The 11,984-nt window shown below is 39.3% G+C and overlaps 1 protein-coding gene across 5 annotated transcripts in view; it reads right to left on the reverse strand.

Moving 5' to 3' along the window:
- The window catches only part of Cacna1d (calcium channel, voltage-dependent, L type, alpha 1D subunit), a 506,855-nt gene that overhangs the window by 184,085 nt on the left and 310,786 nt on the right, over positions 1–11,984 (reverse strand). For all 5 annotated transcript variants that reach the window (XM_013030746.1, XM_013030744.1, XM_013030745.1 and 2 more), the window contains exons 4-5: positions 8,018–8,157; positions 199–341 (exon numbers count right to left, since the gene is read on the reverse strand). In XM_013030746.1, the coding sequence (XP_012886200.1) occupies positions 199–341; positions 8,018–8,157 (283 nt within the window). The remainder of the gene's footprint in view (positions 1–198; positions 342–8,017; positions 8,158–11,984) is intronic.

The following is an 11,984-nucleotide window of genomic DNA, read 5'->3' on the forward strand; positions in this document are numbered from 1 at the left end:
GTCCTCCTTTCAGAACTGTCACAGACACCCAAAATGACAGTGAAGCAAACACGTCTTGTGAACTATGAAGGCCTACATAGCCCACTGGCTGGCCCCTTAGTGGGTAACTCACCTCAGAGCACTGTTTCTCAATCCTGAGACCCACCCAGAAGAAAAAGATTAGTGCATCCCTGCCTGTAGGAAACACAAAGGGCTTACTGGGCACTCCTGATACTAGTCGAAGTGGTCGTAACACTCGAAAGGCACGGAGCGCTTTGACATCAAAGCCTCCTGATTTGCCACTGGAGTGGTTTCCGCCTTCTGTTTCTTTGGTTAATTGTTCCAAAATTACACTAAACAATCTGAAAGAAGAAGGAGGAGAGAGAGAAATGTTAGGAGTCTGTCACCCAGGGAAGCAAAACAGGATGATAAAATAGTTATTTTTAAACAAGGGCTAATTCTGAGTGGCTGCCTCCTAAATAACAGTAAGGCAAAGTAAAGTCAAGAACTTAGGGCTACAAAATCCAAACCTAACCCCTCTATCACTAGCTCTTAGGACACAGACTAATTTTTACTTTTTTCTTTTTTTTCCTGGTGGTACATGGGGTTTAAACTCAGGGCCTTACACTTGCTAGGCAGAGAGCCACTCTACCACTGAAAGCCCCCCCTTTTTTTGCCATGATTAAGTTTTGTTTTGTTGTTTTGTTATTCTTGGAGGGGGTTGTTCATTTGTTTAAGCTATGGTTTCACTTCCTTCCCAGACACTTGCTTGGACCACAATCCTATTTTTTATTTCCCATAGTTCAGAACACAGTCATGTACCAACATGCCCAACTTCTTCTGTTGAGACTGAGTCTCAGAGGTTTCTGACTGGGGCTGGGCTAGAAACACAGTCTTCTTGATCTCAACTTCCCACATACCTAGGATGACAAAACACATAGCTATAGCTTGAGAAAGGTGTCTCACAAACTTTTCTTCCCGAACTGGCCTCCAACCATGATCTACCTGTTCTTAGCCTCCCAAAGTAGCTAAGATTAGAGGGCACCCAGCTGGAACAGGAACTTATCTTAACTGCTCCTATGCCCATGGAGCAAGCAGGAGCAAGGTCAACCCTGGCAGAAGTGGGGACTGAATGACAACAATGACCTTGGTGTTACCTCTCCAGAGCACTCACTATGCACTAAGCACTTCCCAAACAATGATCCTTACAAAATTGTGCTTCAGGAATTATCAAGTCCATTTAAATTCAGTGGGAATAAGGAATCTGCTGAGCCCACATAAGTGGCAGAACTAACATTAGAATCCATGTCTCATTGCCCCCCTTGGAATGTAGCTTCTATAGACAGGATGTTTTAGTCTTTGTTCATTTAGTCCATTCTAGCCTAATGTCTAGTTTCTGCTACATATGAAGTGCTTGAAATTTGGTTTTGCTTTTGTGGTATTTGGTCTGAATTCAAGATCTTGCATTTGCTAGGTAGATGCTTTATCACTTGAGTCATGCCCCTAGTGCCTTGGGTTTAAGTTATTTTTCACATAAAAGTCTCATGCTTTTTGCCCAGGCCAGCCTCAAATATCCATTTGCCTACCTGTTTCTACAGTATAACTGAAACAATAGGTGTATATCATATATGTGCAAGCATGCTTGGCCTTTATGTTGAATCTTGCTACCTTTTCACCCAAGCAAACTTCTAAGTATAATCTTTCCGATCTCCACCTCCCAAGTAGCTAGGATTACAAGTGCGAAACACTATGCCCAGCTTCAATTTTTTGATGAATACATCAATGAATGACTTGAAATTCTCACATCTTAATGTGTTATATCACTTCCAGTACAGTCTCTGACACGCATACCCCTCACCTGCAGCCTCATAAGGCTATTTGGGGAATGATGTAAATCACAGATGCTAACAAGCTGTGGTATGCAAAGGCTAAAAGCAGTTACCTAGGGGAAGGTATTAATATCATCATTTTCTCTCCTGAAATGTGAATAATATTGTATCTGGCAGCCATGGTTAAGTGTTTTCCAACTTTCAGAACTTTTTCTGGATAAAGCTATTTTCAGGCAATCTGTTCATTTGACAGTTACTTTTGCTCTTTCAAATAAATATTTATTCTTTGGAATTGTTGCTCGTTTTTCAGAATAAGTATAAATTTGCCCACTGCAAATAGCATCAACTCTGGCCAATCAGATTGTGGAAGTGACTGGCCCAGCAACAAAGAAAAGGTTCTAAAGTTTAATTAGCAGCCAAAGCAGAAATTCTGCCCCCACTGGCAGGCCTCTGGATCACCAAGACACTAAGCCTATAAAACACAGGGTGGTCTGATTGCAGTTCTGATTCGGCACAGCCATGTTATTCTGGGGCATTTATAGACCAGTTCTTTGTTTTAATAACAGTACAGCAATTAGCATGAACCCAAGAGGAAAAACAAGCCAGGTTTCTACCTTTTCAAAGCTTCTGATGTTAGCTCTCTCCTTAGTACTTGGGAAACAGATCAAATTTATGATAGGCTATCATTAGCATAGCATTTTAAATTATTGTAAACCTTTGTAGCAAGGCTAATGTTAAAAGTCTCTCCTCCAAAACAAGTTTATGGCTTCACACAAATAAACCAAAAGAAAGAAGGAAAACTTCAAGCTTTTCCAAAATGTGGAAGCCACAGGAATTTTCATCCCCAAGGGTTAGGAAAGTAATTTACACAGGTGGTGACTTAAGATGGCTTTCAAATACCAGTGTTTGGCAATGTGTACTTGAAGGGCCTTTCATTCCCCATTCTCCAACAATGTCCTTAAAAACAGGTGAATAATGTCTCTCTCCTGTTACCAAAGAATCCGAGTCAGGGAGAAGCTGGCTATGGTTCCCAGACGGCATGGGTCTGGATGGGTCCAGAGCTGGTTCCATTCTTAAGAGCTCTGAGACCTTAGAGAAGTTCCTCTCCTTCTTGAGACCTCTGTTTCCTACTCTTTAAAGTGAAGAAACTGAATTAAGGGACTCAGAGTCCTGTCCTTTCCATTCCCATAGCCTATAATTCTATCCTTGCATCATCACTTGGGGGGGGGGGGGAAGGATAGTGGGAGAGGAAGAGAAAAAGAAACAGAGAGAGTGAGAGACAGAGAGGAGACAAAGCTTAACATTAGAGCCTAGATTGCTATGAAGAGCCCCAAAAGAAGAAGAGAAAGGCAAAGAACTTCCCACATTGACAAAGGTCAGGAGCACCACAATAAGGACACCAAGTTCTTAACAAAAGCGTAAGTAATGAGCTGGAATGCTGGAAATGTCTCTATTGAAAGATCAGAAGAGAAAGATTAAAGTTGACTCAGATCAAACTTTTCATTCAAGGAGTGGTTTCAGTCCCCTGGGTCCTCTTGTGGCTACATTATTAAGAGTTAATATTTTTTAAATATCCATTACTGTCTTAATGTCCGTTAGTGGGAGCCTTGACAAAGTAATAGGTCACTGTGGACCTGGAGTTGAAAATCCATTGGATTGAGATACAGACTATAGTTGGAAACTTTAGAGAGTGGGAATCCAAATCAAATGAAGATTTCATTTTTTTAACTCCGCTCTTGCTTTGACTATAATTTAGTGCATATTTTAGATAAAAGAGTAACTTGATGTTCTAATTTTTTCATACTTAATGGTAAAAAGAGGCTGAATCCAGTTCATTTTAAATTACTTAAGATTATTTTTACTTTTAAAACCAACTTTATTGCTGTTTATAATATGTAATGTGTGTGACATTATATATTATGTGTAAATGTAAAATAATGAACCTACTTAAGTGCAAAATAAGGTACATTTTGACAAATATATGGGTTAAAGTAACAAATGTAAGGTTTCAGACAGAATATTTCCAGTCTCTTGAGTTCTCTCATGTTTCACTGCAGTCTTTCCTCCAGGTCCAATCTTAGGCATCCAGCCGCTGACTGGCTATTTTCTATGTAAGGAGTTTTCGTTTCTAGAACCTATATAAATAGACTCAGATACCATATTCTCTTTTTTGATTATCTTCTTTTACTTGTCTACTTTTACTCATTGAAGTTGTTAAATTTATTCTTTTCATTGTTGAATAACATTAAGTTACATACATTTACCTAGTTTGTCTTTTAACTGTCATATTTGAATTATTTTTAGTGTTTTCTTCTATTACAAAGAATGTCTTTCTGTAGACACGTTTTCCTTTAACTTGGATCAATACCTAAAAGAAAACTGGTATGATCACTTAGTGTGTTTAACACTATAAGAAATGGGAAAACTTTTTTGTATGTGTGCCAGTAATGGGGCTTGAACTCAGGGCCTGGGCACTGACCTTTAGATTTTTTGCTCAAGGCTGGCACTCTACCACTTGAATCACAGCTCCAGTCCTGTCTTTTTGGTTGGCTTTGAACTGAAATCCTTACATTTCAACCTCCGGAGTAGCTAGGATTACAGGTATGAGCCACCAGTGGTGGGCAGAAATGGGAAACTCTTTCTACAGTGATGATATCACTTTCCATTTCCAGATGTGATCTATGGAAATTCTCCACACGTTGGTGGACATTTGATATTGTGCGTATTTTCACATTTAGTGGGCACATAATCCTGTCATTGTGGTTTTGATTGGCATTCCTCTAACTAAGACATTCAGCATCTTTTCAGGGACTTGCTGGCCATTAAAAAAAATAGTTTTCCAAATCTTTTGCCCATTGATATAATGGGCTGTTTTCTTGCTGTTAAACTGTAAGAATTCTTTCTATATGCCAAGGAGAAATTCCCTAGTCAGGTATCTGTACAGTGCACATTTCCCCTATCTCAAGTACGTGTAATTATTTCCCTAACTTTCGTGCTGTTCGTACTGTGGATGGTAGAAGGGCCCACAATCTATGATTATTACTTCTATTTTAAATAATCAATTACTTTTAAAGAGATCTCAAGATGAGGAAAAGAGCCTTTACATTTACCCATGTTTTTAACTCTTGTGTAAGATCCAAATTTCTATCTGCTGCCACTTTTCTTCAGTGTCTTTAACATTTCCTGAAGTTCAGAACTTTTCAGTCATGAATTCTCAGCTTTTGTTTCTCTAAAAAAGTTTTCATTTTGACATCAATCTTGGGAGTTATTCTCCAAAATAAGAGTTTGAGGTTGAATTTCCCTCAGTATTAAAAACACCCATCTATTGTCTCTTGCCTTGTATCACTGTGAAGAAGTCTACGATGTCTTTTCCTGTTTAAGATCTGTTTATCTTTGGTTTTAACTTTTTCATTACAATCTTGATGTGCCTTGACATGGCTTTCTTCAATTTATTTTACTCAGGCTTTGTTGAACATTTTTACTTTGTGAGTTTATATTTTTTCATCTGATTTGGAAAATCTGGTGCCATTTCTTCAAAGGTTTTTCTTGTATCTCTCCCTGTCCTTTTCTCCTTCGGAGACTCCAAATATATGTATGTTAGACCAATTGGTAATTACCTAAAGCCAAATGAGGTATCCATTTTTTTCTTAATTATTCTTCTACATTTTATTGCTAGCGTATCTTCCAGATTCCTGATTTTTTTCTTTGCTAGTATCTAATATGCTCCTAGGCAAACCAGGGCATTATTCCTTTCAGATATGCTTTTCAGTTCTTATTCTTTTATATTGTCCTTCCATATATAAAAATATATTTATAACAGATGTTTTAAACTCTCATTAAGCCCTTTTCTGTTAACTCCATCATCTCTATCTCTTTGGGGTCTGACTCTACAGACAGAATCTCCTCCTTCTAGGATATATTACTTCATTGTTCATTATTATTTGATTGCATACTAGACATTTTAATGTTATTTTTTAAGTATTTAGGCTTGGTTAGCTTTCTTTGAAGAGTGCTGAATTTTACTTTGGCAGGTAGTTACTTGCACAGTGTACACTTTTTCAGGTTTCTTCCCAAATTTTGTTAGCAACATTTCAGGAAGCCTTTACCATAAAGCAGGGGTTGTTGGCAAACTTTTTCAGTAAAGGGCCAGATAGTAAATATTTTGGTTAAACCCAACTAAGTCAAGTAAACTTACGAGTGTGGCTATGTTACAAAATAAACTTTTATTTATGAAGATAGGCATCAGGTTAGTTGGCCTAAGGCTTGACCCACTGGCCATAGTTTGCCAAACTGTGTTCTGGAGCTAGGTTAGTCCTAGGGTCCTTCTGAGGTCTCCACGGATAGTCCAGGATGTTCAGTGAGCCTTCTTACTCCGGTTAGTTCTGACTAAACCATCTTTCAGTTCTGTTGAGCTCTGGTTACTCATTCTACAGCCTCTTTTTCTTTTTTCCTTAACCATGTTCTTCGCCTGGCTTCATAGAATTATATCCTCCAAAAGTACAGCTTAAACTTCAGCCAGAACTCCTAAGTCAAATCCATGGAGCACTCATCCTCTCCCTCCCCCCACTCCCACTCTCCCTCTCTCTTCCTCCCTCCCCTCCCTCTCTCTGCACACACCTGCACACACACACACACACACACACACACACACACACACACACACACACACACAAAATCTTCTCAAATCTCAATTTCAGGCATTCAGTCCTTCTGAATTCTTGTCTCTTCCTCATAAACTTGATGCAGCCACCATGTTTGTTTGGTTACCTGCCCCCTTTTCATGTTATTGTGGACAAGAATCTAAAATAATCTCCAGACAGAAAGAAGTCTAGGTGATCATGGCATGGGTACACTAGAAATGGAGCCAAGCATTTGCATTCTCTCCCTGAACAGAAAATCCAGGAAAGGAACAGCAATTACTACAGAATCAAGATGCCTGCAAAACTCCTATTCGCTGATTCTTGACACGTTATAACAAAGGAAGATTCTTCCTTTTTACCTAAGCGCCACTTGTTTATTTTAGACACACTACCCTTGCAAGGATACTTTAGATACCAATGGTAATTTTTGAAAAAGCTAACTTTCTCTTCCACAAGTCGAATTACCCCCAATGGGCTACGCTTAACTTTCCTAGGTTGAAAGGACTGGCCCAAATTGATCCAACTGTCCCAATACACAGTAGAATTGGTCTTTAGGTCAGAGTCAGAGGATCCTTGATTTTAAAAAATCCTAAAGAAAAATCAATTTGCTCAACTGCAAAAAGCAGCTGACTACAGTCATGGAGGTGGAAAGAGAGGCTATTTTAAAATCTCTGCAGAAATGAACATGATTATAGAAGCAACCCATACAACAGTTAGGGTAACTAAGGCTCAGGGAAGGGACACATCTTATCTTCCTTTGTGAGTATTCATCCAAAGACTCAGCATTTCCTTAATACTGATTCCATTTCCTCTAGCTGTCAACATGTCCAGGTTGAAGGAGTAGGAAAAAACAGGCCTCTGTTTTTCACTTTAATATTCTGTTTTAACTAAAACTTATCTTCTTCTTGTGAAAAAATTTGAAAGGATACTTGCTTCTCTCTGCATTGTGTGTATATGTGTGTATGTGTGTGTATTGGGGCTTGAACTCAGGGCATCTCACTCAGCTTTTTCACTCAGGGTTGTTATTCTACCCCCATGTATGACATTTTGCTGGTAACTGGAGATAAGAGTCTCTTGGATTCGTTTGCCTGGTATGGCCCTAACAGTGATACTCAGATCTCAGCCTCCTGAGTAGTTAGGATTATAAGTGTGAGCCACTGGCACCCTGCTTGCATTTTACATTTTATTTCATTGTATGCTAGATATGTGACATTATTCAGATGCTTGGTTTGTTATTTAAAGTGGGATAGTCACGTACCAGTGTTTCTCCCAAAGGTAACATTAAAAAAAGTAATAGCTCTGTTCAAGAGATGTTAAACAGCAGAATATCTCACTGCTACGAAGGCAAAATTACTCATAAATTAATTTATAACTTATAAGTTAATTAATTTATGTTGAATTAAAACCTCTTTGTACAGCTACTTGAAGGAAAAAAAACAAAAAATAATTCCTGGTTACTCCTGGTGCAGTAACTGGTACGCTCTCTCTAAAAGGCTGTGTTTTCTTTCAGCACCCCCTCCAATTCCTGTCTTCCAGAGAAACACTTCCCCCCAAACAGGAGAGACTTACCCTACAATCACTATAACAAAATCCAGCAAATTCCATCCATTCCTGACATAAGCATTAGGATGCAGCAACAATCCATACGCTATAATCTTCAAAAATGTCTCGACTGTAAAAATAATCAGGAAGGCATATTCTACTTTTTCCTGTGAAGACAAACAAAGAAACACACCAAAAATGGGAGAGAAGGAGAAACAGTGATTAGAATCAACATCTGAGAGATAGGAGCATTTTCCTCTAAAGTCTTATTATGAGAAGTAGAGCAATTACACTGCACCTGGGCCAGGAAAGCATTTTCATTTTAACACCGAATTTCTCATAAGCAACTAAGTAGAATCCACTTCGTTCCAGGCTGCATGGCTGTAATTTACCACCTGTTCTGATGTATGCGTGTGATAAGTCTGTCTAGGTCATAACAGGCATGTTTGTTATTTGTACACATTTGTAAAACACAGCATGTTTTCCTTCCTAGATTCCCAGACCAGATCCAGAAATGTACAAGGGCAAAACAAAGATTTTGTACAATGGAATGAATGTCCTCAAGAACAAAAAAATAGGTCTGATGTCTTGAGTTGATCTCTGACTTCTCAATTCAAAATTAGCTTTGAAACAAGTAGCAAGATCACCTTCAGCAACTCCCTCTGCTCCTCATTCACAGAATAGAAGGGAGTGAATTCAGAAGGCCAACACTTCTTGTTTATTAGAGTGCTGCTTCCCCCTGGCCAACACTGCTGAGGCCACCGTGAGTTTCCCAGGAAATCTCAGTCCTTGTGACCATTCCCAAATGATTGTCAGCACTGCTGAGGACTCTGAGAATCTCTCCAGTTCTAACCCTTACAACTCTACAAGCTGAGGAAAACACCTTAGCCAGCAAGTCTAAACACTTCCTTCTTTTATAAATGTTTTCTTTACATACTCCTATTTCAAGAACAACATGGCTAAATAGGAATATGAATATATATAAATATATATCTATATCTATATCTATATATATATATATATCTGTGTGCTCTGGTGGGGGGCATGGGAGTTTCAAATGTGCATACAGAAAATACCTGAAATCACAGGAGGCATAGCTGACAGGAGCTATTTCCCACCTTCGGCCCTCTGCTGAGGCCCAAAGTCTTACCCTCTTCTTCCTCATTTTCCTTTTCGAAAGTAATTATAAGAGATTCTGCTGTGTTATAAGTGACCATTACTGTAGATTTATTTTTATAAATGCAAATTTGTGGTATAGAAAATGCTTCTGAAAAGAAATATTTTTAGAATTGTCTTTTAAAATATTTATTTCAGGATGTTTCCCACAGGCCTAACTCCCTAAAATATTTTAACCATATATATATTTGTGTGTGTGTGTGTATATATATATATATATATATATATATATATTCACTTGCAGTAGGCCTGGTACTCTTTTACATTTAAATATGAATTTTGCCTAAGGCATCCCTAGGCTCAAGCTGTCTGCTGCCAGAGTCCTCTCCCTTTGTCTTTGGCTGCCCCAGGCAGAACTTCTCCATGGCTTGCCACCAGTATCTTCTCTCTTGGCCACCAGGGAAAAATCCAAACATGGCTGTGCATACAGAATATCATCTAGATTCTCAGCTTCCTGCTGGTTATATAAAAGCCAGTTATCAGCCTTTCCAGCCCTGGCCCTACAGCTATCACTGTCCTTCTTAAACCCGCCTTCCAAAGCTTTCTTTGATCCTTGGGTCACTATTGCAACAGTCTAATAAAATTATTTTTTACTAGGAAACTTGAGGGGAGGGGTTAGGTTAGGAGGGATGGGACAGAATGATAAAAGTAGTGACATCAATCAAGAAACATTGTACTTATAAACTGATTTGTTGAAATAGTAACCCCTTTGAACAACTGCTTAATAGAAATAATTGTTAAGCTGAGTGCTGGTGGCTCACATCTGTAATTCTAGCTACTCAGGAGGCTAACATCTGAGGATCACAGTTCAAAGCCAGCCTGAGCAGGGAAGTGAGACTCTTATCTCCAATAAGCCACTAGAAAACTGGAAGTGGTGCTGTGGCTCAAGCAGTAGAGCGCTCGCCTTTGCTGAAGAGTGCAGGGACAGTGCCAGAGTTCAAGACCCACTACCAAAAAAAAAAGTTACAAAAGATGCATTGTACTTATAAACTGTTTTCTTAAATGGTAACCCCTTTGTACAACTACTTAAAGATAATAATAAAAATAGAACTAAATTATTAATGATCTTTTTAAAAAAATTCTTTTTTAGTACAGGTTACCCCAATCAGTGTATTTACAACCTGAAAAATCTAACTCACTGGGTGTCAGTGGCTCATGCCTATAATCCTAGCTACTCAGGAGGCTGAGATCTGAGGATTACAGTTTGAAGCCAGCTTGGGCAGGAACGTCCAGGGAGACTTTTATTTCCAATTAACCACCAGAAAACCAGAGTAGAGCTGTGACTCAAAGTTGTAAAATACTAGCCTTGTGTGAAAAAGCTTACGGACAGGACCCAGGCCCTGAGTTCAAGCCCCACAACCTACTGGACTGGGGGGGGGGGTTGTGCTTAACTCATGCCCATCTTTGATAACCATGCCTCCTGGTCCTGTAGAAGAGTTACAGTCCCAGTCAGGCCTATCCTGACCTGTGCCTTCCTGTTCTCACCATTCTCTTTATACAACCATGTCTCTGGGCAGGGCATCCTAGGGAGATGTTCTTCAGGTAGTACACAAACCCCATCATGCCATAAGTCTGTCTTCTTTGCAGCCCAGATTCCCTGTCATCCATTCCTTGGCACACCCACACACAGTTTCCAGAGGAAACATCCTATACAATCTACATTGCACTACTACAAATGCACTGAAGATCAAAGCCTGACTTTGCTACTAGGTGGAGGGGGAAGATCCAAAAAGGCTCTGATGAATTCTGACTGTGCAAAGGAAAAAAGTATTTTATTACTTTAACCAGTGACAAAAATCCCTAAAAATGCCAACCTACTGTACTCACATCAGCCCCTGACCACCAAATGTACATCATCAGTATGTTTTCAAGACTTAGGAGTTCTAGGAGAACAAGATAATCTAAAAACAGCACACAGATTCTATAATTCCCTGTCCCTTTTTATCCCTTCTGCTTTATTTACTAGGCCAGATAGGGAGAAAAAGACTTTGCTGCTATCAATATGCATAGCAGTTACATCCCTGCGTCAAGACAGCACCATACTTCAGAGAGAAAAAACAAGACAAAGAACAAACAGTACACCTACTGAACACAGCTTGTTTTTCCTTTTTGGCTTTTATTTATAAGTAAGTTTACCACATTAAAGCAAGGGCCATTAGTACAAGTAAACTCTTTCTTTAAGTGTTTAATACCTCCCCATTATTCTCCTCCCTTCCTTTGTAAAGACTTCAGCTCCTCTTTCCAAAATCCTTATTAAATTACTTGATGGAATAAATTGTAAGAAATACCACCTTGCTCTAATGTGATTCTGTATTTCAGAGATTCTACTACAATGCCAACTAAAAAATTACAGCCTGAACATACAATAGACCAGTCTACCTAGAAGCCAGTGTCTTCCTGGTCCTCAGTTCTGCTATTATGAAGAATTCCTAGGAAACAAGCGTACATTGAACAAATTTAGTGTTAAGAAAACACAAGCCGGGTACCAGTGGTCAGGCCTGTAATCCCAGCTACTCAGGAGGCTGAGATCTGAGGATTGTGGTTCAAAGCCAGCCCAGGCAGGAAAGTCCTCTCAAGGACTTTATCTCCAATAAACCACCAGAAAACTGGAAGTGGCTCAAGTGATAGAGCACTAGCCTTGAGCTGAAGAGCTGAGGGACAGTGCCCAGGTCCAGAGTTCAAGGTCTATGACCAACCCAAAAAAGAAGGAATAGGAGGGCCAGTAGCTCATGCCTAGCTACTCAGGAGGCTGAGATCTAAGGATTGTGGTTTGAAGCCCACTTGGGCAGGAAAGCCCATGAGATTCTTTTTTTTTTTT

The sequence above is a fragment of the Dipodomys ordii genome, unplaced genomic scaffold, assembly GCF_000151885.1.
Source record: "Dipodomys ordii isolate 6190 unplaced genomic scaffold, Dord_2.0 Scaffold132, whole genome shotgun sequence".
Taxonomy (NCBI): domain Eukaryota; kingdom Metazoa; phylum Chordata; class Mammalia; order Rodentia; family Heteromyidae; genus Dipodomys; species Dipodomys ordii.